At 37.7% G+C, this 27,866-nt stretch overlaps 1 protein-coding gene across 1 annotated transcript in view; it reads left to right on the plus strand.

Annotated features, from left to right (window-relative positions):
• The window catches only part of LOC122808179, a 444,989-nt gene that overhangs the window by 252,056 nt on the left and 165,067 nt on the right, over positions 1 to 27,866 (plus strand). Inside the window, exon 6 of the mRNA XM_044079146.1 lies at positions 18,171 to 18,287. Coding sequence (XP_043935081.1) covers positions 18,171 to 18,287 — 117 coding nt within the window. The remainder of the gene's footprint in view (positions 1 to 18,170; positions 18,288 to 27,866) is intronic.

The following is a 27,866-nucleotide window of genomic DNA, read 5'->3' on the forward strand; positions in this document are numbered from 1 at the left end:
AGCCAAATACTCCCAGATGTTCAAACTGGAACACCAAGCAAACTGTAGATAAAAAACAGCAGAACAACCTTGGAATTGGTAACTTCTTTATTAAAATACATAAAATGATGAGCACTTTCGCATATTACTATGCTTCATCAGATCACAATACTAAGCAAAATGCAACATATTTATAACTAAAAACAACCTATCAAAAGAGTAAGCAATTAGCAAGGGGTGTGTTAAACCAGGTTTCATTCATCTTGTTTTAAGCCTCCGCCCTTGTAGGACAGGCTTAATGCTAACACTAGCATTGATACCAGGAACTCTGTAACCCTGTAATCTAAAAATCCATATTAATTCAATTTGTTCCAATCAATTGTTTTGGTCTCCCCCTTGTGTTATGTTGTAAACATTGCATAATTCTAAAACTAAAATTATGTTCTGGATATTCTAAAATATGCTTTGCCAGAGCATTGTTTATATTCTTAGTCCTTATCTCATATAGATGTCTGTTTACCCTATTTCATAGCCTCTGTATGGTTTTGCCTATATAAAAACATGAGCAGTGGTTGCTGGTAGCCAAATAGACCACCTACATGGTATTACAGTCAGCACAAATACTAGGCTTGAAAATAAACTGCATCTGTGTATACTTTAAAGTCTTGTTATTTTGTAATATAACTACAAATGCTACATTGCCCACAGGAAAATGTACCTAGTCTATCATACTGACTGTCAGTATGTTTTCTGTCACATAACAATCTTTTCAAGTTGTGACAGTTTCTGTATATATATATATATATATATATATATATATATATATATATATATATATATATATGTCGGCTTATTCTCCACTATTTCTGCTGTTCGTGAATCCATAGTAAGGAGATGCCACTTCTTATCCATGATTTTCTTTATAGTGCTAATGTCACTGGTGTACTTGTTATTAAAATATATTGGTGGCCTACATCCACTCCTTTTAGAATTACCTGATGCTTGAGATGAAAAAATGCCCCCACTGTTTATCCTTGTAGATAAAACTTTATTTTGTACTATATTTACCAAATGTAAATTATAACCCGTCTTTAAATAATTCAGATATATTGGTGACCTCCCTTTGAAATGTATCATCTTTTCTACAAATCCTAGACACCCTTATGTATTGTCTCTTAACTATATTAGGAAAATATGTCTGAGGTGCATACTTTCATTATATAATAAACTGTTCCTCCAGCATGGTTTGTGGTATAGGGATGTTATAAGTGTGTTGTCTGCTGTTTTCCAAACCAACACATCTAAAAATTCAGTTTCATCATATTAACTGTTAATTATGATTCTTAAAAAAATCAGTGGTAGATTCTATGTGATAAATAAAATCATGTAAGAAATCTGCATCACCTTCCCACAACATAAAGACATCATCAACAAAATATCTGTACAATTTCACATGCTCACAATATGTAGAAGTGAAAAGATGGTGGCTCTCCCAGTAATGCATGGCTAAATTCACTTATGTATTTGCACATGGCAACACCCCATTTCTGCAAATATAATCTTCCATCAAACATGAATACATTATTTTCTAGGATCAACTCGAGAAAAGTACATAACAAATAGACTGTATCATTATCATACATTCATTCAGTACATCTGACAACACAATAAGAGTGTCTTATCCCTTGTAAATATAATTCATATCAGCTGTACTATCTAAAATGTTATAAGCAAGAGTGAATGTAATGGGGAGTGGAACAACAGTAAAAATGCCTGGATTATCCTGTATTAGAACCTGGGACAATGTGTATGGCAACCCTACACTTATACCTGTTGTCACAAGAATGCTGAAATAACACTTGCATATTTTTCAGTTTATTGCTATAAACTCCACTGTCACAATATTAAAAATAGGTTACACACCCTGCACTACAACCCAGGATCTTCTGTCTTCTAGCTCTACACTTACACCTGCTGCCACAGGAATAGTTACATGACAATTCCTTAATTTCCTACTCATTCTTAAGTTCTCTGTGTTAACCATCACCCAACACCATGTAGCATATTTGTGAGGTGTTCAACAGAATTATCTAAATGCATCTATTTTCAGTTAACTGCCTGCATCCTGTCTGCAGAGGGTTGATGGCTACAGGTGTTGGGAAACCTTGCTAACTGCCAGCGTTTCATGATGGAAAGCAAAAATTACTACAATGTATCCTTTCTGACCTTTACACTTTTACAGACACCCTATCTGCAGGTGTTCTGTCTGCTTCCTATGTGGGCCACTAGTCTAGGTTTGCATACTGCTAAGCATTACACATATGAGATAAGCACAGCCAAACCTGACATTCATTTTCTCTGTTTCCCTTGTTTGTGATAAACTGTGTACCATGCAAACACTGGCCAATATATATTATATAATAGTAGTTGAAATGAAGAAAAGCAATCTATGAAATAAACACAACAAAATGTTTGTTAGTACATATGAAATGTTTTTACATAGTTCTGGATTTGAACTCTCACTATAATGAACCTTCAGAGCACAGTAAGGGTACCTTATGCCTCTTTGCCACTCAAACAGCTTTGCAGAAGGGAACTGAAATCATTTTATATACAACCAACTGCAACATCATCCACAGTACTAGGAAACCATGTAACAGTTATTAGTAAATGTATTAATTTCAGATGTAGTGCACTGAGTGATCAGAGAGCCATTTATGACTATTGATTATCTCTCTGTTTATTGCTCATTCTTGTTTTATATAACAAGTAATCTGACTCATGTAGTCTGTAAGACATTCTATAGCATTGTCCTTAAAATATATGAAGATACATGAAGATATTAAATTACAATAATTAAGCAATAACCCATGCCTGGGTGTGGGTCATGAGGGCGAAGCCCGAGTCGCCAAACAAAGACAACCGCGGGTAAATCCAGCATTACCCACACCCAGAAGTGGGTTATTGCTATTATACAATGACATTATTTAAGAACAAAAATACTTACTTTTCTTAAATACTGGCATTGTATAATGTCTTCTTGCTGCCCTTCCACAGCTGTCTGGTATTCTGCGGCAGTTCTGATGTACTGCGCATGTGTATGCTTACTCAGTACATCAGAGCTGTGGGTGGAAGCAATGGAGAAAGCAAGATCTCAGTTGCTTTTTACAAAGTGTCTCGCTATGTTAAAGAAGTTTGACATAGCGTGACAGCTTTAAAAAAAGCAACGGAAAATCTCTGTTGCTTTTTTTTTTTTAAGCTGTCTTGCTATGTTAAACTCATTTAACATTGTGAGACAGCTTTAAAAAAAAGCAACGGAGAAAGGAAGATCTCTGTTACTTTATTTTAAAGCTGTCTTACTATGTTAAATGAGTTTAACATAGCGAGACAGTGTCTAAAAAGCAACGGAGATCTTGCATTCTCCGTTGTTGTAAAAAAAGACATACTAATGGAAAAAGTCCGGGCAACCGGACCTTTTTCCATTAGTATAAGTCTGATTTACAACGTACATGCTGACCAATCATTGTGCACGTTTTGGAATATTAATGGGGGGGGTTGTTGTATAATATATAATTATCAACAAATTAAGGAGAGTTTGGGTGTTAATGAACCACTGAATTGTGTGCTGCTTACTTACATTTCCTACCTTAATAAAAGTACTTCTACACTTTGCAAGTCTAACCTAACACAGCCACTGGAGGTAAGGCAGCCTGCATTGCTGTTGTATTTTCCTTTTTCTTACCGGTAATCATTCACAGTTGCAATCCATATACAACAAACACTGAATGAGTGCCTTCACTATGTTTATGTCTGTTACAATGAGTCAAGTATTTGGGAATCAGCAATTCTAATGAGTTTCCACCAAATGTGCATCTTCACCATTCTGACAGTCTTGAATCTATACCATAAAAGGGCAACTGTGTAGCTAACTAAGGAACCTGAAGGTGAGGAGACTTGTTTATGTGCAGAACATAGAAGATGCTATTACTTTGGAATATATCTGTACAGAAGACTTTTGAACTTGAGAAGGCATGCTTGCATTTTTCAGCTATATACTGCATATGCTGAAATGCCATTAATCTGTTTAGTATTATACATATACTTATTAATTACCAAATTCTAGTTTTATCTGTATGCATTTCTTAGAAGTGTACTGATAGCATGAGCATGTTTGTCAGAGCATTTCCCAGGTATACATGTTTGGCAATGGCTTACATTGGAATGTTATGTGTTAAATCTGTACACATGCTTCAGGGTCAGTTCAGTTGATACCACTTTTAGCATTTCACTGGTGGTTTGTTAGCAAAATGTATCATTTGCCTGTTCTTTTGGGGGTGGGGGAGCAAAGCTGCATTTCTGCTTTGATACAAGTAAGGATATGTTGCTACTGTTACTCTCTTTGTTTTGTATCCATGCTTCCTTTCTGTGTGAATGTAGTATGTTCTCTTCTCTATATCCTGTTTCCATGCCATGTGGCACATCAGGCAATGAGTGCCTTTCAGCACTCATTGTTTCTATAGCAACAGGGTTTATGGGCTCAGGTTGCTAGTCCAAGGCCCAACCCTTCTTGCTGGGTACATCACACATTTGTGTACACACACACACACACACACACACACACACACACACACACACACACACACACACACACACATAAACTCACATCTAGGGCCGATTTCTGCTACACCCACATAATTCCTGCTGCTCATATTTCAGACATTTAGACTGTTTTCTGTTTCTCCAGTAGGTAATATTAGGTAATAGTGAAATGCTACCTTTTCTGTTTTGTCTGGAAAAGGGCATGTTTAGTTATGTGATAGTTATGTATGTATTATCCTTAGGTCACCTAGGACTATGGCATCCAGGTAACTCAATCACTGAACCCCTCTCTTCAGTGACCTTGATAATCAGGTCATTGTGGAAGATTTTAAGTGATATTGTGCATTTCTGCTTGAGTGGGGACATAGAGGTATGTCAGGCAGAATGCATATCTGGCAGGAGATAGCTACAAATGTAAATGCAGTCACCAGCCACAGTAGGATGTATGATCAGGTGCACCAAAGGGCCACTGGCATAATGTCATCTGCATTGGGGAGAGCAGCTGTAGAGAACCATGATCAGATTGGTACTGGGGTGGTCTGCTACAGAGCCACCACTAACAGCAATCAATCAGTTAGGAATCTAGACAGCTCTCAGGAAAGTGTAGAACAACATGTCCTGACTTTGGTGCTACTATTTCAGGAATATTAAGTATGTCCCAGAAGGAGCTTCCATGTAGGCTTACCTATCTCAATTGTTAAATACTCTTGTATAGTAAAATATTTAAAGGAATACGTTGGTTCGGTTTAACAAGAAATTGTTTGGGGCGGTTGTAGATTGCTACAGTTAACAACACATTCTGATTAATTACACATGGGCTTGGGGCAGCCTTGTCATCCAAGTTATTGTTGAAAGTATATTAATGGATATGTAAAGGGAAAAAAGTTTTACCCCCTGTGTTAATATTAATTTTGATGATGTTGTCATTACCTTTTGCTTAACTTCTTCCAGGACCATACAGCACAGGGAGCCTACAATCATCTACACATGGTGAGCCAAGCATTTTTATGTCAATACTGATAAGCAGTTCAAACAAATATTTAGTTTGTGATGTGGGTGTCAGGACTGACACCACTGTTAGTTTGTTAGCATATATTGGACTATAGTAGTGAAGGTATTATTTTTTGCTGTGTTTTTTGCTTATTATCACAGGTGATCCTGACAGTGGAAGTGTGGGATCCCTACTATTTGGTGTCAGAGCATCAGAAGACTCTGATGATGATGGTGGCCAAAAAAGGCACAATCGGAGGGTACAGAGGGTAAATCTGACAGTGAGGTTGACATACAGCCATCCCCTGAAATTTCATCTGACAAAGCCAGTAGGCCTACATCACTCACTCCAGTGAGTCCTAACATGTTGAACAGGTGGAGGGTGGGACACTCAGCGAGGGAATTATGGTAAGTGTGGCTTCTGTGCCTTTCGACTCTGGCCATAGCCAAAGTGTGGGTGAAGTGCCACACAGATGGGTTGTTAGGGGTGCTCAGAGGTCGGCTGTCCATCCTTCACCTGATCCGGTTGTGTTTTCCCATGCCACTCAACATATGTTTAGGGCCATCATGGAGGCACAGGCACATTCCCATAGGTCCTCCAGAGATATGCTTAGGGTTGTAGATGTGGCAAAGGTTCATATGTGTGACTGCCTCCACTTTGTTGCTGATACAATGGATCAGATGAATGACACTTTGGAATGGGTAGTGTCTGTGATATGAAAGGCTAATTTCTAGCTGTTTGTTGTTTCATTCTGTGGTAATCCATTTTCATGCACACCCTCCAGATGTTGACACTTTTTCACCTTCCTTCCCCCCTTTTCCTTCTGTCCTCCCCACCTTTTTCTTTCCTTTCTTCTTTTTCCCTCTTCCCTCCTCTTCCCCCCACTTTCCTTTTTCTGATACCCCCCTTTTACCTTCTTCTGTTTCTCTGATTCTTTCGTCACTTCTCTCTCTCTATAATTAATTTTTACTTGCATATTTTTTATTTTGCTCAGATGGACTGTTTTAGGTTCATACATATTCCTATACAAATTTGATACTGAGTTTCATTTTATATATGTGTTCTGTTTCAATGTTTTCATCAAATGTAAACATGAAATGACTATTGAAGCATATAAGAGTTAGGCTTTTTAGGTTCATTTTGTCTACAGATGAAATGCATTTAAATTGATATATAGTATTGGTTTTATGGGCTGTTTATCATAAAGTCTGAGAACGGACTATAATATTATTGTGTTTAACCCTAACCTTTTTAAATGATGTGTGTGACTTTTATTTTAAATTGATTTAATTGATTTTGCCCACCAAAATACCTGTTGATTAGGGTGTGTTTTTAGTATATAATGAGAACATCCACTTATATTCAATGTAACCTGATGAAGCGCACTTGTTAGGTGCGTGAAAGCGCTTGTTCTGTTATAAAATAAAATCTTCTTTTTATCTGTCGTGGTAGTTCCGGTGATTTGTTGGACTATTCTACTATTGTTATTTCGCTGGTACCTTTGGATGGTCATGCTGGGTTTTGTGCTATTGGTTTTGGCTTCTTTGCTGTTGTTCCTGACTAGCCGACACGCGATGGAAACACCGAATATCGAATTGGACTATGTCCCTGGTAATACCTGTGCTGTTACTAATTGGAATGAACTGTTTCATCAACGGGAGAATTCCCTTCTGAGTTATGACAACAAAGTTAACACTCCGTTGGCTATGAATACTAATACTGAAAATGTACAAGAGTTCTATGCAGCGTTAAGGAGCCTAGAAAATGACCTCTATAAGCTCCACAGGCTTATATGGCAGAGGAAGCACCTGGAGGCGTGCTTGCACTTCAAAGTCATCCCGCGAGGCATGCGGGTCCTCTGCATGCCGAGCTATGGGGAAGCGCATCCGGAACTCCTACGGAGGTGGCAACAGCTGAATCTGGACCTTGGTAACAACTACATAAGATTACTTATTGAGTATTTCCAGCCTATAGAGGATGAACTCATCAGTAAAGTTGAAGGTGAGCATAAGAACTTGACTTCTCAATACAAAAGTGACTTTTGCATGACCAGGTTGAACAACATGCTGAAACAATTAACTTTTTACAGTAACAAGCTAGAACAAACCAAGCTTAGAAAGCTAAAACGTGACTGTGGTGATTTTCAAGCCGGCCACATCTTTTTGTGGCCGAGATTTAACGAAGCGGTTGCTTCAGGTGAGATCAATGAACAGACCAATGCACTCCTTAATGACACATCCAGCACGACTAGCCGAATTGAGCCAAATGTTAATGCATCTGATAGTAGTGTCCCTAGCTTGTCACAATCCGAAGTGGATATTGCTCTGTCGATCTCCTCCTTACCTTGTAATCAACAGGGTCTGAATTTAGTGACCGGAGGAGCCAGACCCAAAGATGGTATGCATCAATTGAATATTGCCCCTAAAGCAGTAACTGCTTTAAACTCCCCGCTTCCATACAAGCATCGAGCGCAGGCGCGCTCAACAAGCAGGGGAAGAGGCAAACGCAAGATGTCGGGTGAGAACTGGGGAATCAGGAAGAAGAAGTTTTGAATACTTTATTCTTTAATATGTCATCTCGATCTCTAACCGAAGTTGATTGCTCAGTGCTAAATAAGGGGCTTTCCTTCATCCCATCTAGAGGGAGTGAACTATCAGATACCCTCATTATGCTCCGTAAATTCACTAGAAAAGTTGCCCTTAAACTCCTTTTTAAAGACTCTGCTAATGCGATGCATGAATATAATGCCACAGTGATGAAAAGAAAGAGCACCTTTGTGCCATCTTTACCTAACTCTGTTGAATGTTTCCAGAGAGCTTGTGAACATGACTTTTATGTTTATTTTAGAGAGAAACGACACCGGAGACTGTTCGTGAATTTAAATGAGGCACAGAAACATAGCCTGCTCACAATATGCAATGATAACAGTCTGGTATTCAGACCCGCTGATAAAGGGGGGGGGGGGGAGTTGTATTAATGGACTCTAGTTACTATGATAGCCTAATGAATGAGATGCTGAATGATGATGTTGCATATACATTAATAAGTAAAACAGAAGTTGCATCAATTATTAGGAATGTTCATGATACAATATACGATCTCTTAATGTCTAGATGTATTGACAAGTGTTTATATGAGTTTCTGGACATTGAGGCCCCGCTAATTCCTATAATCAAAGGGTTACCCAAGGTACACAAAGGGATACATCCGCCACCTATGTGGCCGATAGTATCTGGAAAACTCTGGGTAACTGAGAATGCCTCACAATATGTACAATCTAAGATTGGTCCGTTGGTTGAAATGGTACCTACCATTTTAAAAAATTCATTTAAACTGCTAGAAGATCTTAAAGATGTTTCCTTACTTGATAAGATAAATTCTGACACCCTAATGGTCACTCTTGATATAAAGAGTTTATTCACGAGTATACCAAATGAGTTTGGCATAGAGGCTGTTAGGAGTTGTCTAAATGAATGTGATAGTATCAAGAACGATGATCAACTGGTTATCTGCACCTTGTTAGATTTGATACTAAACAACAACATCTTCATATTCCAAGATAAGGTGTATAGACAAACATGGGGGGTAGCCATGGGCACCCCCTGTGCGAATGCCTATGCGAACATAGCAGTTTACCAATGGGAGAGGTTACATATTTTTAATGACGAGAATTTTGTCACCAAGGCCATTTTTTATAGGAGGTTCGTAGATGATATCCTCCTTTTTTGGAATGGCAGTGCTGATTCTTTGCACGATTTTGTTAAATATATGGGGACAACTACCTTCTTTCTGAGTTTTACATATGAGTTTTCCTATACTAGTGTCAATTATCTTGACGTAACTATAACTAAAAATGTTAAGAATGAGTTTACCACTTCCTTGTATAGGAAGCCGTGTTGGAAAAACGGCATATTACATTATGAGAGCATGCACCCGAGGCATGTCTTCCCTAATGTTGTAAAGAACCAGATGGCTAGAGTAAACAGGCTTTGTAATAATGATAATGAGTGTAATCGTCTTCTGGATTTTCAAGCAAGATGCTTCATTAACAGAGGATATCCTACACAACTAATCATGAGCTGTAGAAATAATAGTACTTCTGCTCATGAAATTTATTCAAGGGAATTTCCCCATAGACATCACAATAGATCCCAGATGGGCATAGTGCAATTTGATATTAAATACACTAATGATGTCAAATACATAAAAGAGATTCTGTGTAAGAATTGGAAATTGCTTATTATGAATAAAGAACTGATGAATGTGGTAGGTAAATATCCTAGTTTTAGGTATAGCAATTGTCTCAACATGAAAAGATTATTGTGTAAGGAGAAAGTGTTGCATATACCATCTGACATAAGGGCCAAATTTCGGCAAGGAACTTTTCCTTGCAAGAAATGTTGTACTTGCAAGTATATTACGACAGAACAGAAATATGAAAACAGAGAACTTGGTATCACATTTACTCCAAACTTCTATGCTACATGTGATACTACTAATGTAATTTACTTAGCCACATGTGAATGTTGCGAAGCCTACTATGTGGGCATGACGACACGCAGACTTAAAGACCGGGTATATAACCATGCATATGATATACGAAAAATGAATGTTAATAATGTTCTAGCGAGACACTGCCAGTCGTTTTTGACCCATACCTTTAGATTCAGGGTCTTACAGATCTTATATCCCAGTAGGAGGGAAGGCAATACACTAGGAACCCTGGAGTTATATGAACTGAGATGGATCTTAACACTCAGGGCACATCTAGAACCTGGCCTAAACACATCTCTTAGTATTAGACCGGCGCTTTTATGAATATCCTTAGTGACTTTAGTCTGGAGTTTCTATGAGGTTGTTATACCTTAGTGTCATTCTAAATATGAACTTTGAATGACTTGATTCATAATGAGATATATATCCACTTTTTTAGGATGGTTGAATTATGATTTGTTTCTTATAGAAATATGAAAGGCTAATTTCTAGCTGTTTGTTGTTTCATTCTGTGGTAATCCATTTTCATGCACACCCTCCAGATGTTGACACTTTTTCACCTTCCTTCCCCCCTTTTCCTTCTGTCCTCCCCACCTTTTTCTTTCCTTTCTACTTTTTCCCTCTTCCCTCCTCTTCCCCCCACTTTCCTTTTTCTGATACCCCCCTTTTACCTTCTTCTGTTTCTCTGATTCTTTCGTCACTTCTCTCTCTCTATAAGTAATTTTTACTTGCATATTTTTATTTTGCTCAGATGGACTGTTTTAGGTTCATACATATTCCTATACAAATTTGATACTGAGTTTCATTTTATATATGTGTTCTGTTTCAATGTTTTCATCAAATGTAAACATGAAATGACTATTGAAGCATATAAGAGTTAGGCTTTTTAGGTTCATTTTGTCTACAGATGAAATGCATTTAAATTGATATATAGTATTGGTTTTATGGGCTGTTTATCATAAAGTCTGAGAACGGACTATAATATTATTGTGTTTAACCCTAACCTTTTTAAATGATGTGTGTGACTTTTATTTTAAATTGATTTAATTGATTTTGCCCACCAAAATACCTGTTGATTAGGGTGTGTTTTTAGTATATAATGAGAACATCCACTTATATTCAATGTAACCTGATGAAGCGCACTTGTTAGGTGCGTGAAAGCGCTTGTTCTGTTATAAAATAAAATCTTCTTTTTATCTGTCGTGGTGGTTCCGGTGATTTGTTGGACTAGGGTTGTAGATGTGGCAAAGGTTCATATGTGTGACTGCCTCCACTTTGTTGCTGATACAATGGATCAGATGAATGACACTTTGGAATGGGTAGTGTCTGTGATGAAACATCTACTGGAAGGGGGACAGCATCCTCATGGGCTTAGGTCAGCCACATCATCTACTGTTAGCTGATATGGCCATGCGCAATATCACTCCCATAATGGCAGTACCTTCACTGCTCCATCAGTAGTTGAGGAGTCCACATCCAGATGTGGCAGACCATGGGGTTGTGGTCCTGGGCATCCTCATGAGGGAAGCTCATCCAGCAAACATCAGTGAAATTCAGGTAGCTGCAGTGCATCTGACCATGGATGTGGATGTGCCAGTGCAACTCCTGGCAGAGCCAGGTTTTGTGGTTGGGACTGACAATGATGCATTGCCACCTCTACCATGCATGGCTCACACCTGTCCAAAATACCAAAATGTAGAGCCAGCAGAGAGCTTGACTGTGTTCATGGAGACACTCACACACCATTTTCACCTGGATGACCCATACAGACAAACAGACATCAATTACATGGTTCAGCCTTGAAGCTTAAAGGCAGTTTTGCCTCACTGGCCATTTGTTACTTTATCTAAATGTCTGCCTGCTTTTCTTTCTTACTCATGCACACTCACCAACCTTTTGTGTCAGTTTAGGCTTCCTGCCCCACCCCCACCTCCATACACACAACACCCTGTGCAAGTTATGATAATTGTGCCATATCACTGCTTTCTGTCTTTTGGATTCAGGGCTACATAACATTTTTCTGATGCTCAGGCTGCATAGCTGAATTAGTGCTTAGTGTATTTGCATTTGCGATGTTGAATTGATAATTGTACCTTTGACTTATATTGGTCTTAGAATGTTAGACAGTTGATAGCATCGAATATTTTTTGCATCAGTGTTTTTAATGACCATGTGAAGGTTGTGAAGTCTGAAACAGAAATGTTTCTCATTATTTTCTAACTTCTCTCTTTAATGACTTTTAAGTACAAAGGTATGGTGCTAAACTGAAGACATTTGGTGATCATCAGTAATTTTGAAAGGTATGACTGTGTGAATCTTTGATGTCTGAGGCCTACTGCTTGATAATGAACACATATAAGTCACATAAGTCTCTGCTATCACATGTTGAAGTCATTTCTGTACAAATCACCCACCTTTTACTTGTTTAAACTGCCAAGTAAGAACATGCAAGGATATGCCATTCATTCGTATTATTACATAATACACTCCAGGTTCAACATTTAAAATCCAGCAGTTGCAACAATTTTAATTTAGGGCTGACTCTGTCTGATGCTAGCAGTACACAGCCATTACATGGGTAGGTATCGATTGTAAGCATTGTCTGGCATCAATGTTGCTATATGTATGTGAGTAGGAGGAAGGTTTTAACCCCTTAAGTGGTGAGTGAGTGTGCTATGCATTGCCTCTTGGGCGAGGGTATATTGAGCACACCTACATCTGCCTATACCTACAGCTGCTGCTAGTTCCCCCTCTGATTCCTCGCCTGTCTGTGATTGTGGTGACCTTTGCACTGGTAGTGGGGTGTGTGCCAGTTCCCCTTTTTGATCCTGCCGAATCTATTTTCCCAGGATGATGTTGTGTAGCAAGGCACATACAGTGAATATTTCAGTACATGTATGTGGATTGTACTGCAGGGCACCCCCAGATGTATCTAGGCACCAGAACTGTGACTTCAGCACCCCAGATACATGCACTATGATATTTCTGGTTTGAGCATGTGCCTTATTATGGTTTTCTTCAGCAGGTGTGTGTATATTTCTGATTGGTGTCATCAGCCATGGTTCCAGTCCATAACCTGTATCCCACAGTAAATGACCCTATGGGATACCCCCCCCCCAGTGAACATCTGATACAACTGGGAGGTATGCCAGATATGAGAGTCATGGTAATTGCTAGGGTTGCTAGCACACATGTTCAAGATGATTTCCTTGGCATTATACACAATGGGGCAGTTAATAGAGTGAAAGCCCTTTCTATTAAGGTAGAGCATTCCCTGTTCCCTGGGTGGTGCCTTAATTTCTAAATGTGTGCACTCTGTGGCACTCAGTATTTCAAGGTAGTTTTCTACAGGGTAGAACTCCTGCATTTTTCTGGCCCTGTCCTCGGGAGTACTGGGAAAAGATATGTGGTCAGTGACATGTTGGAGCATAGCATTCAGGAATTGATGGAGGATCTTAGATACTGATGCCTGTGATACGCCCAGCATGCCTCTGTTGGTTTCTGAAAAGTACCTGTAGCTTAACTTCTAAGTGTTTGTCTCCACTGGTATGGTTCTCCTCAGTTTTCCTTAACTCTGAGATGAGGATGACAGGGGTTGCAGAGTTCCTTTAGTTTGTCTCTATCTACCCTATAGTTCTTTATACTTTCCATGGCATGTACAGTAGATTGTGGTAAGTTAAATGGGGTCTGAAAACTCTTCTCCTTCTTGGCTGTGGTCTATTAGCAGCAGCAGAATCAGCAGTAGCATAGACTTCAGTCTGTTGCACATACACATGAATTAAAGGAACAGCAGCCCCTAAGATTGTCTCTGTGTAGATTCCTTTCCATGGCTGTATTCCAATAGGTTTTGGAATTCTCAAGGAAAACCAGCACTGAGTCTACATAGTTGGTTTATAGCTTGTTGAATAGCTCTTCCATCTTGGATTGGATGATTAGCATATAATTCAGCTGCATATGATGCATTTAGCATGCCATGGTGTTTACCTTTGTTTATGCAGCTCTACATACTATGTAGGACCACTTACTAAATCTAAAGCAGTGTGCTACCATGTCTGCACTGCGCAGCGACACACACATAGTATAAAAGTACAATGTAGGATTTACTGAATCTGGCTGACAAACCATACTGTTTATGTGCTATTATAAAATATGTAGACATAAATAAGAAATAATCACTATTCTCATTTGATGATTTGAATTCCATAGAGTTTTGCCTTGCAATCATTTCTGACATGGAACAGGTAATACATGAGAAATATGCTTTAAATGTATTAACTATTGCTATGTATAAGCTCCAACAGACAGCTCCAGCTATGTTTGAATGCGATTTTCATGTTAGGTTATTAATTGTCTTTGTTAAAAAAAGAAGTATGCTTCATATTGTCTCATTGGAAGTTTGTGTACTAATCATTTCTTTGCTATATAGCACGTAATCGTCATTTGTTTCAAACAGCACTACAGACATTTTCCTGCATTCACCTCCTACAACTTTATGTGCTTTGCACATGCTGTTGATTGCTGCCATTTTTCATAACCAGTCATAGTTACCTTCTCAACTTTTTTGCTCAAGAATTCTGGACAAAGAAAAAATCATTTGGGGACAAGGCCAAAAAATGAAGGACAATTTGTTATATATTTCTCTAGTTCACTTAAAAGTTCATAGAATTACCAGTTTTATATCAACATGCATTTTCTGAACAATATGAAACTCGAATGTTTGGTATCATTGACTGACTTGGATCAATAGTACTTTAGCAGATAGCTAGTAGGTATAACCTTGAAGGTCTATTGATTCTGAGTTCAATACATTTGGATGAAGCAAACCCTTCTTCAGGGAGTCAGTAAAACAACTATATGGACATGGTTCTTTCAACAAAATCTCAAAGCTAGCATATCATTTACATACATTTTCCATTGTATAGCTGTTATATTAAAGGCTTATATACTGAATTATCTTGACCTGGTTGATAATTGTTCCACTGAAGTTGTATGGCACTGTCTATAGCCATTATATATGTCATTTCAAAGTGGGAGTTTTCAGTTGACAGTAAAACTGTGTGGAATATACATTTTCATCCTATGAAATAGTGTTTTGCAACTTTGATACTCTATGTTAACCATTACATAATACTCTGATCAGTTCAGGACATTTTACAGTTACTGTACTTTTGTATCATTAAAACTGTATAACTATTAAATAAAGCAGGACACGATTTTAGTTTGGTGAACCATTTCCACGTGAATTATTCTTATTTCAGTTATTCCTCCAGAAATGCAAAAGAAGCTTGTTGATGTTATTTTTAAGAGATACCTATTCTATTTTTAGCATATTAAAACATTGGATTACTACTAGCTATTTGATGTTTTAGTTCAAGTATGATCATAGAAACAGATGCCAGTATCTGTCTACACTTTGTGATTTCTAAACTGAGGCTGTCTTTTTGTAATCAGTGATGACGCTGACCCAATTCTCTTTTCTGACAGGTAAAACACAGGCTCCCAATGGTGAATAAGACTGGCAATGCAGCTACAAAAAGGCTGAAATGTCTTCTTCTCCTCTTTCTTCCAATTCTCTTTTCTGTCAAATGTGTCTGTAATGAAAACTGCTGAAAGGACTGGACATAGACAGACCCCCAACCATGCCTCAATAATCAATTTCTTTATTACTGGCATATTCCATTGCAAAACAGCCCTTTGTTTCTCAACCTTTATTTCTGCAGCTTTTCAGTTCCTCAGTCTTGGCCTTACCCCCAACTTTACAGTTTTACTGCTATTTATACAGAATCAAGTCATAGAAGGAGGTGAAGACCAAGAAGAAATGTCTATTAGCTCTGCCCTATCAATTATTTTCTGTAATCCAATCCTGAACTGTATGTAGGTATGAATGATACTGTTAATGGCCAGATCCTCCTGTTCTTTATTGTCCTATAGACTGTTGCATTCATGAAAAGAAGAAGACTATCTCTTAGTATTATCTACATGATATTTTATGCCACTGTTCCTAGAATACCAGTTTAATAGTTCCCTGAAAATGTCCTATCTTGTACAAAAGTTGATTTCTTGACATCTTCCATATGGCATGCATTTCTTTACTGGCCAGTGATCTGTAAATGATTTCTGTTAATTTATTCACTGGCACAATGACTAAATTCCTAAGAATTCTGTGAGCTATCTTTGTGCTTCCAGCACCCTTTCTTCCTATCTTATTATGCTTCACATATGTCCCTACTCCTATCTCTGTCCCAATGTGTCATTTCCTCATTTCCACTATGAAGACTGAGATCAAGTATCCATTCAATGTGTCTGCTATTTCCCTGTCTCATATGACCTCTCTTCCATTCTTGTTTATGGCTAAATAGGTCTGTAACTCTGCTCTTCCTTTCTCATATATATGTATAAAGTTTGTGTTCCTTCTTTTGGTCTCTTCTACTAATATGCAGTTGAACTCTGCCTTTAATGGATTCAGATACATTTCTTCCCTTCTGTTTCTCTAATGTACTGCGCCATCCCATCAACCCATTCTCTTATTTCAGTTTCTTGTATGTCATATCTTTTATCATGCCTGATAACCTCATGAGCCTCATATTCCATAGAAGACAAATTGGCCTATCAATATCCCTGAGAACACAACCAAAGGCACATTTAGATAGATTGCTCCTACCATTGTTTAACCTCAGGACTTAAACTCAACTTTGATACACGACTTTAGCTCAGCATAAAAAATTCCTTAAAAAATCTTATAATTATTTCTTTAGTTTTTGTGTTTTATCTTTCCTTTTTACTCTATGTCATGCAAAGACATGATCACTGCTGGCTAAAGATGACATACCCTCTGCTTTGGTCAGGAAAAAAATCCAGATTTCATTAGATTTGAGAATGCATAACCTATGTTTGAAAACAATGCTATGCCCTTTACAGTTAATTACCCCAGGTCCTTTAAATCTGTTAACTGCAGCACATGGGGTACAAGACAGGAAGAAACAATGATTATACAAGGGTTTGTTAGTTGAAGATAGCAATGAAAACTTCAACCTTGTTATAGGAAATCTGAGATTATACAAGGTATTTTTAATTATGTCTAAATGCAAATGGTTAAAAATCAATATGCAAAATTATAGAAACTAACATAACGCAAGCATACTTTTAGTTTCTATGCTTTAGGTTTTGTTTGTTATCTTTCTCTTTACTCATTGTAACACAAAGACATGATCACTGCTGGCAAAAAAAATGATATACAGAATTAAAACTGCAGAAAATTACTGTATATTAAAATTACATGTGACAATATTCATCTTGTGTATTACAAAGCATCTTGCACAGAAAAAAAGCAACTACAGTAATATTGAAAGAAGTAATTTCTAACTGAATGGTGATGTGACTTTCATTACAATGAATAGATTTTTTAACATTTTAACTGCTTAATTTTCTTTGTGGGGAGCAGTGTGCCCCATATATTATGAATAGTCATATATCTACAGTATTAAACTGATTTTTCTAGAAGAGAAAGATGTGTTACTTCTACCAAATGAGCAATCGTGTACCCTGTGCATGCAATTGTAGATACATAATGTAAGTAGGAAGTTAGATTGCTTATGCCTCATCCATTGTGTGGAGGGAGCCATACTGCATGGCCAGGATTAATGATGCCATAGGAGTTACCAGCAATAGATCATCTAGCTACCTGTTCCATATATAAAAAGGAGGTCATAGATAGCATTATGGATCCATATTACATATAATAAACTAATAACCATTAATATGTCAACCTACAGATGTAATATACAGATTATCATATATCTATTCATTAACCATATGAAAGTTACAATATTACCTTATCGGTAGACTGCATCAGACAATAGGACAATTGACAATGCTATTTAATGGTAATTGAATTCAAGCACCCAAAATTATATGACTATCAATAATTCAGATGACTGTGGTTATAAACTATAATACCTGCCATAAAGAATAATAATTTCTTATCTGTTGTAAGGTATATGTGCTTCTTAGCTCTATTATATCTTATCAGGGTATTCAAAAGTACTAGTGCAAGCAACCTAAAATAAATAGCAAACTCAGACTAATACTTTTTTTTCCCCTCCTAAAGCTCTAGAAACAAAGGAAGATCTGTTAAAGAATGGCAGGCAGCCAACAAAACTGTTAATCGCATTCATTATTACAGTGATCATCCTGCTGACAGCAAACATAGCCTTGATTACTTGGAGTAAGTTTTTTCTTGCAAATGCTGTTTTAAAATTAATTATTCATGTGAACATTTTAAAGATGTGCAGCATTAGCTGAACGTTGTTAAAAAGTTTGTCACAGTTTTTTTATTTTCAAAATTAATGCAATTATACTATGAACAAAATGACAGATATTATCAAACATATTAATGAAACAGTAACGATGACTTTGTTTGTGTGACCATGTATTAAAAAAGTGATTATTCTGTTGTCAGTTCACACAATCTTCATATGTTAACAATACAAAATGACTTTCTGCTTAATGTAGAAACATTAGTTTTAAGTGTATATGTATAAAATATATATATATATATATATATATATATATATATATATATACTTTCCTTATATTGCCACACAGGAATAACCAGAAATTACCTGGCCTATAGCAAAATCTGTAATGAGGCTTCCACAATTATAGTAAATTTCAGAACCACTCAAAGTTACTCACATTTATCAAGATCTATTCCATCCTCAGGTCCAAATTTCTTTCCTCTGTATAATGCTACAGTCATACATGAAACCAACCGAGAATGTACTCTTAGCTCTTTCTGTCAAGAAAATAAAATGTACCCTTATATTAAGTCATCCGATGTAAATTTTTATAGATACGTACTTAGAAGGCCCACACTAGGACTTTATTACTGATCATGATGTAAATAAAATGGAAATATTCTTTAATTTGTCCATCTCCTATGGCACTTCTAATTACTTCATCAAGACAGTCATGCATATAGCATGGACAGCAAACCTCAAAAAATATGTATGCATTATAAGATATAAAACCTAAAGTTCATTGATCTGATGTGCCCCTCCAACTTCTCTCTTTATCTCTGGTGCCAATGTTAGTATCCTCTGTTCACTCATGTTTATCGGCATGTTCATTTCTGCTGTGTTCCTTCCTTATTCATGAATCTCTGCTTAAAATATATCCTAGACTCTATTTCCATGTAAAGGATGTCAACACATGATAAAAGATCTTGACATCATGTGATGAATTATTACTATCATATTTTTCCTTCTGGATTACAATGTAGGATTACATATTCACTATGTTCTGGCAATTTCTGATTATCAAAGCAACCTTTTCTTTTCACTGGAGTAATTCCTAATTGTGTAACAAAACACTGATATAACTTTGTAGGTCTTTCCTAATTACAGCATGGAAATATATTACACGATACTAGAAATGCCATTCAGACAAAGAGAGATTCCTTCTACATTATATCTAATGACAATAGATTTCTACAAAACTAAATACAAAAAAGTGAGCTAACAATGGGACAATACATTTTTATTAATACACATAAGCAATTTCATTATTTCATTCCACCATAGTCTAAGATTTCCTTAGAATATGTTTGCAACAAGAAGTTGTCAACTGAAAAATTCAGCAGGAAGAAACCACACACTTAAGAAACAGCTTTATATGGAAGTATTGTAAAAACTCTAAAGTCTAAAAGTAAAAATATCAGTGGAAGAAAAAAACTTAAAAGCTTGACCATGGCAAACAAATTATACACAAAATTACTCTGAGTTGCTTCTAACTTTAAGCATACTTGGTATATTGACCTGGTCATTAACATCTGTAAAGTGGACGATATGAAATCTAAGCTGTCACTCCAGTTGTTTTTTTTTCCTCCAAAACTGTAGCTAAATTTCTTCTGCTTTTATCACTCACTATAGAATCAGTTACAAAGATAAAATGTTATTAAACCATGTATTAAGTTAAATGTTTTATATGCTATTACCTACTTATATAGGAAAATATCTAATGAATGCAGAAGAGCTTCATTACATAAACAAGAAAACCTGACAGAGTAAGTGTTATATAGATATAAAAGACCTGTCAGGGATGAGGTGACCCTTGGCATTGTAGGCTATCCCCACTACTGGACAGCTCATCATATTTCCTATAATGCCTACACTAGCTATCATTACTGTGCTTCAAAATGGTTTCTTTGCTTCTGCTCTTGGATATCGTGTTGCTGTAATTGTATGCATGTGTGTGTGTGTGTGTGTGTGTGTGTGTGTGTGTGTGTGTGTGTGTGTGTGTGCGTGCGTGCATGTGTGTGTGTGTGTTGTGTGTGTGTGTGTGTGTGTGTGTGTGTGTGTGTGTGTGTGTGTGTGTGTGTGTGTGAGAGAGAGAGAGAGAGAGAGAAAGAGAGAGAGATTTGTTTTATTCTATTTTTTTTTTGCTTGTTTGGGTATAAATATTTTATATGTTTGTAATATTTTATTATGCCAGTGATCACACCATTTAAGTACATTAAGTCCATAGCTGTTTGTTTTTTCTAATATATGCTACACATTGCAAATAATGGAAGATAAAAATCTGCATAATCTATTTTAATAGTAATAATAGTATAGAACACTGATTGCATATTCATATAACTTTATAACATGTTTGACTTTATTCCATGTTATTACTTGATTAATTTATTTTTTTCTTTTGGATTATATCTGCCAAATGAGAAAGAAAGTTGATTTTAGTATTTTTGTCAAAGATCTGTTTATTATTTTGCTTACATTTGTATTATGTATTTTGTTAAATGTGTCTAATATGAAAAAAATAATTATACTGAGTAAGTAAGGCAAAAGGCTATACTATTTGTTCAGGTTAAACTATTTTCGCTCATATTTATGTTTACTCTGACTCAGAGCTACAAGCAATTGCTCTCCAGCATGCAAGCAATGTGGAGTATGACAGCTCATTAAATGAGTAACATATGGTGAATATGTTGCTATGGGGACTGCTAGACTTTTCTGAACATATCCATTGTTCACTTCCTGTCCATTCCTTTACTGCTTCATTGTCTGTTTGTGGTGTTTTTGTTTTCATTTTATTCATGGAGTTTTATTTTTCTTTCTTTTTTTCCTATTTGGACATTTTACTATTTCTGAACATGTAATATAATAAACTGTGAGGATTTATTATTTTACTAGTGTATAATATGTTCCATCTGTGCCATATTCCAGATTTCTGTTTTGCTTTATTTACTTTTAAGCATGCACACACTTTTTCTATTTGATTTTGTTTTGGTATGTGTTTGATATTAAATTACTTATCAAGATGGTGGTCATTTGGTCTGTGAGGGTTTTGATTGGAAGGCACATTTATATTTTTACTGTAATTTGTCATTATAAGAAGGAATTTGTTTATGGAGATGTTTTTTTCTGGCAATAACAACATCATATTCCTTTTATTGCATTCATTAGCCCCAGTCAGGTTTGAAGTTAGAATTTGCTATTTTCCAAGCTGAGATCAATACGTTTATTTATAAAAACTGTGCTTGTTACATAATTAAATGTTTTAGTATATAAAATGTGTATAATACAAAAATGTGAACTTTATAGAATATCCTATTGTTTTCTGTGGAAATGTAGTAGAACTGCTAAAATAGTAAAATTGGATTTTCAAATGTAGACATGTTTGAAGTACCTAAAATACAGTGTTAATTGAAATATCATACCAGGTCAAAGAACTCATTGCCTTATTTGAAACGTAGCTTCTTCTAGAGTTACATGGTTGTGCAACATAGAAACCTCACATGTATTATGCATTTATTTATTTATTTATTTGTCTTTTGTTGACTGGGTTATTCCAACTGGGCCAATGATCCATTTTCAGTGGAGACCCGAGGAGAAAAGCTCAACAAAAAAATACAATAAGTTAACTATATAATCAATATTAACACAACATAATAGACATGCAATCATGCATATCTGTTGAATTTATTTTCTGCTCAATATCTGAGTTGTTTGGCTGGCCACTATTGACCTACAGTCAACTGTATTATAAGCTGAGTTAAGTTCAGACTTGCAGTGTTAAAGATAGTACTACTGCATTTTATTTTTCTGTTTATTTGTTTCAATAGTACTGCATTTAATTTCTCTGTTTATTTATTTATTTCAGTGAATATTGTGGCATCTCTGTCTCTCTGCAGTTAGTTTCCTGCCCTTTTTCCCTGTTCTTGTTGTGGTATTAATCTTGGTGGCTTTGGAACTGCCCGCCCCTCCTGTAAATTTGTGTTTGAACACTCCTCCTGGGTCCATCTGATTTGCTCACTCAACTGAGTACAGTGAGATCATATTTTGATTTCAGACATCCCAACCAACCCATCTGTTCAGCTCTATCCCAGTCTAGTGTTATTAGCTCATTCTACCTAATACAAAGAGAAAAGTTGAGAAGGCCAACCCACTTAGGTCCTTAAACTTGAATTATCTGCTGTTTCTCCTTTCTTCCTTTCCACTTTACTAACAAAATAAATAAATAAATAAATTCTAAGCTGGTTTCCTGCCTTTCCTGTAACTAGTCTAGTCCAGATACAGATTTGTTGTACCCAGGACTGTTTGTAAGCTTCTGAGCCCCCCAAGCCTTTCTGTGTTAGAGGGAAGACTTCTAGCTTATCAGTGGGAGTTGTAAACACTAGGTAGCCTATCTACCACAAGAGGAGTGGTATCTGGCCCAGAAATTGTAGTTTATTGGCATTTTGGGCAGTTTTTTCCATCTTTTTCAACTTTCTGATTTAAAAGCCTGCATTTGCATATGTTTCCCACCTTTCCTGTAACTAGTCTAGTCCAGATACAGATTTGCTGTATCCAGGACTGTTTGTAAGCTTCTTTGCCCCTCAAGCCTTTCTGTGTCAGAGGGAAGCCTTCTAGCTTATCAGTGGGACTGATAAGCACTAGGTAGCCTATCTACCACAAGAGGAGTGGTTTCTGACCCAGAAATTGTAGTTTATTGGCTGTTTGGGCAGTTTTCCCATCCCTTTCAACTTTCTGGTCTAAAAGCCCACATTTGCACTTTTCCAGACTTTTCTGTAACTAGTCTAGTCCAGATACAGATTTGCTGTATTCGGGACTATATGTAAGCTTCTGAGCCCCCCAAACCTTTCTGTGTTGGATGGAAGCCTTCTAGCTTATCGGTGAGAGTGGTAAGCACTAGGTAGCCTATCTACCACAAGTGGAGTGGTTTCTGACCCAGAAATTGCAGTTTATTGGCTGTTTGGGCAGTTTTTCCATCTCTTTCAACTTTCTGGTCAGAAATCCTGCATTTGCAGTTGTTTCCTGCCTTTCTTGTAACCAGTCTAGTCCAGATACAGATTTGCTGTATCCAGGACTGTTTGTAAGCTTCTGAGTGGTGCCAAAGTCTACTTTTCAATTTTTCCCTTAGATCTGCTGATTCTCTCCTCTCCTGCACTTTTACTAGCTTATTAGTCTAGCACTTTACCAGACTTCTTGTAGCAATTATTGTAGCACACAAAAGTGCTACCAGCACTAAACATTCTGCAAGGAAACAGCTCCAGTACTTATTATTAACGCCCACCCCTCTAGACATTTTAAATGTCAATTCCCTGTGCTTTCTCCTATTAACCTGGTAAACCTGGGCATCCTGAGGCAATGTAGCAACTGCCTCATGTACACTGACAACCCTCTGCTCTTACATCCTAACACTCAGATTTGTGAGAGATGCACTTATATATCCAAATTGGGAGCCACGCAGTCTCCAGCCAAGACCAGAATAGCTGGTCACGAGGAGAAGGTCAACACTTGCACCACACCACATGGAACACATAGCCCTCCAGAACACACACCAGCACTGCCTTCGCATAAAAACACAAACCACACACCCACCTTCAGGGAGGGTCTCAATAAAAATCTACCCAAACAGTAGAGAACTCGAAGGCAGAAACACACTTAACCACCACAACACAACACAATACTAATCATGAGACACATAACTCTCCTAAACAGTGTGCCACTCAACTAAATCCCCTAAGGCATTAATGAGTCAATAGTGACGCACACTGATGTCCCACTCACTAGGCTGAATAAGGAGAAAGTAATAGTCAGCTGCCTGTCAGGTACCAGGGTCCACCACATAATGCACACACTCAGGTCCCTCAGCAACAGGTACAAATATGACTCTGTCATTGTACACATGGGTGTGAATGACCTGAGATGTACCTCCCTGGACTACAAGAAAAGAGACATGGAGGAGCTCTCAGATTATGTAGCCCAGGCATGTATGACCCTCGCCCTGAGCAACATCTTACCATCACCCAGAATGATACCACAGTACAAGCAGAAAATAATTGATTTCAACAACTGACTAAGTTTCTGGTGTCATTCTAAGGGGATCCAGTATCTGTCTGCCTGGGATGACATGATTGACAGACCTCAATGCTTTGCCAGAGATGGCCTGCATCTGTCAACCCTGCACTTCTGGATACTGGCCAAGGCTCTTGCTACCCCTATAGTGCCTTTTTAGGCAGTGTTCCAGAGACCAAATTACAACTGTAACAGTTACAAACAAATGCTATCTGAGGGTCATGCTGCTCAACGCTCGAAGTCTAAATCTCAAAATGCACTCGCTTGAAGCACTCCTTAAAATGGAGAACATCAACATTTATGTTGTAACAGAGACCTGGTTCAAGGCAGCAGAAAGAACCACTGCAATTCCAGGCTATAACTCATTCCACACCTTTTGGCCCCAGAACTTGGACTGAATCTCCAAAGGCTGTAGTGTTTCCATATTCGTAAAGGATGTGCACTCCTCCAGACTGGTAGCCCAACATAATGCATCACAGATACTTCAGGTGCAGCTAACATTGGGTAAGACAGTGAATCAAGTCATAGCCTGCTATAGGTCCCCAACCACATCCCAAGATTACACACCATGTTCCTAAGCACCCTGGAGAATATTAGGGTCCAAACTAACACTCTCATACTGGGCAACTTCAACTACCCTTCTATTAACTGGGAAAACTACTCATATACAAATATACTTGCCCAACGTTTCCTGGAATTCATTAATTCCAATTCCCTGGACCAGCTCGTTTTTACCCCCACTAGAGGTAGCAACATCCTTGACCTGGTCATTACTAATATGGTCGACCACTACTCTACACCAGTAGTCAACTCCTCCCTGGTTAGATCCGACCACAAACTAATCACCTTGAAAACCCACATTCCTCCCACCACCTCCCGTAAAGGTAACCACAATCAAAAACTTCTCCAAAGCTAACTTTGGGCTCCTGAAAACAGAGGTGGCTAACTTCATGGCACCCATGCAAATGAAGAATAGTTGCATGACCGCCGAATCATACACCAATGCACTGTATGAACACGTACACAAATGCATGGATCTCACCATACCCAATAGAACCAAGATGCTCTCCTCCAAAAAAGGAAGCCAATCTGGTAGTCCCCTGCCATAAACAAACTCTACAACAGAAGGAGGCAACTGATGCAGAATAAGGTGAAGTCCCAAGACTGGAAAAACTGCCTTATCAGCCTTAACAAAAAGTTGAACTGCCTCATCAAATCCTCTAAAGCTAGCTATGAAAACATATAAAGATAGTAAAGACAACCACAAGATCTTCTATAGTTATGTAAAGAATCTCCACAACAATACCCAGATATGCTCTGAGCTACTGCACAATGGTCCCTCCTATACTGAGCCAACAGATATTGCCAATATACTGGTCGACAGATTCATTGCCAACTTTACCCCTGCCCCCCCAAAGGACCAATAACAGTACCAGTAGATTGCCAGGCACCGAATATTACTGCTGCACAGGTTAAAACAGCACTGCCCAAGGCCAAGAATACAGCTTCTATGGAACCTGACAATATCCCTGGCTGTGTCCTACATGAACTACAGAGTAAACTGGTACCTCACCTGTGTGCTCTGTGCAATCACAGCCTCACCCCAGGTTTTGTCCCCATTGAATGGCACACTGCTACAGTCTTCCCTCTCCACAAAGGAGGAGCAACTACAGACCCTGGGAACTATCACCCCATTAGCCTGATGAGTCTGATATGCAAAGCTATGGAATGCATCATCATGGACCTAATAAACAAGGATATAGGGAATCTCCAAAGTCTTGATCCCACACAGTTTGGTTTTGTGAAGGGTAGATTATGCCTGCTCAACTTGGTCGAATTCTTTGAGTCAGTCACCAGAGCTGTGGATGAAGGCAAGGTGGTTCATTCAGCCTACCTTGATCTGCCCAACACCTTTGATACCATTACAACACAAAGCCAATCCAGTAGACTTTCAGAATTGATTATGCTTTGATACCATTCCCCATTCAAGAGTCATAGAAAAACTCACTAAGCTAGGCGCCAACCCCTGTAACACTAGATGGTTGCAAACTGGCTCACAGATAGAACCCACAGTGTGAAAGTAGCTGACTCCAAGTCAGAATGATGACCAGTCATGAGTGGAGTCTCACAGAGTTCGGTCCTGGCTCCTTTCCTGTTTGGTATCTACTTCTCTGAAGTCCAGGCCAACATGAATGGCTGACAAAGTTCACAGACGATTGCAAGTTAGGAGCGATTATTAACTCCCCAAGTGATGTTGATGTCCTACAGAAAGTCCTCACTGAATCCAATGACTGGTGTCAGAACCATGGCTTAAGCTCAATGCCAAAAAATGTGTCATCATACCCTTTGGGAAAATTTAGTTCCTATGAATTACCATATCGATGGTAGTCCACTGAACACAGAAGGCATAATAAGAGATATGGGAAAACAGGTCGACAGCAGCATCTCTTTTGACCACCGCATTGCCACTGTGGTCAGAAAGACCTTCTATGTGGCATATCTCATTACTAAGAGTTTTGCATCCAGGAAGAAAGAGGCCATTGTCTCCCTCTACTCTTCCCTCATTAGGCCAATCCTCAAGTACAGTGCCCCTTTTGGCATGTACCTCACTAGACACCTGCAACAACTGGAGTGGCCACAAAAGTACCTCACAAAGAGGATCTTAGACCTTAAACACTTGTCCTATATGGACAGTCTCAAAAAGCTCCAACTATTCTCTGTCTCATATTGCCTACTAAGAGGTGAGAGAAATTATACATTATTTGTTATATTTTCTTAAGGAAAGGAAAACATGTTAAGGACATATTAATGAGTATGATATTGATAATGTTTAGGCAAGAGCAGGAAAGTGTATTAGCAAGGAAGTTTTTTTTAGTTCTTTTTTGAAGAGCAAGGCAGATTTGATAGAACATATATTACTAGGAAATGTGTTCCAAGTATGGGATATTGAGCACTTATAGAGCAGTCTGCCTATTGATTTGTTTGGTTTGTAGGTGTTGAGTAGGACTTATACTGAGCTATGGTGAGGATGTTCATGTATATAGAGGGATATAACAGTGGGCACAGAGGGACAGTCTGTGGGTTTGTTAATTACTAAATGGGCCATTTGTAGCTGAGATAGTTGGAGTAGTTGAGAGAATTCAAGCCAATGTATTTGCTTAAGAGTGAGGCAGTGGTGAGATTTGTAAGGCAGGTTGCAGTCATATCTAGTAATTTGGTTGTAAGTTTGTTCAAGTTTGGCTATGAGGTTGGTTTGGAGGTGGGTAAATATAGGGGATGAGTAGAGTAGGTAGAGAAGGAGGTAGGCTTGCTCAAGTGAAGTCCTAGAAGTAGTGGATAGATTTTTGTTTTGTTTCAATAAAGTAGACCAAGTTTTTGATTTCTTTTTATGATGCAAAGTTGGATGAGAAGGTTGAATTTTAGTTGATTATCTAATGCAATACCTA

Source organism: Protopterus annectens, chromosome 8.part0 (assembly GCF_019279795.1).
Source record: "Protopterus annectens isolate FY-2018-M chromosome 8.part0, PAN1.0, whole genome shotgun sequence".
In the NCBI taxonomy this organism is placed as follows: Eukaryota; Metazoa; Chordata; order Ceratodontiformes; family Protopteridae; genus Protopterus; species Protopterus annectens.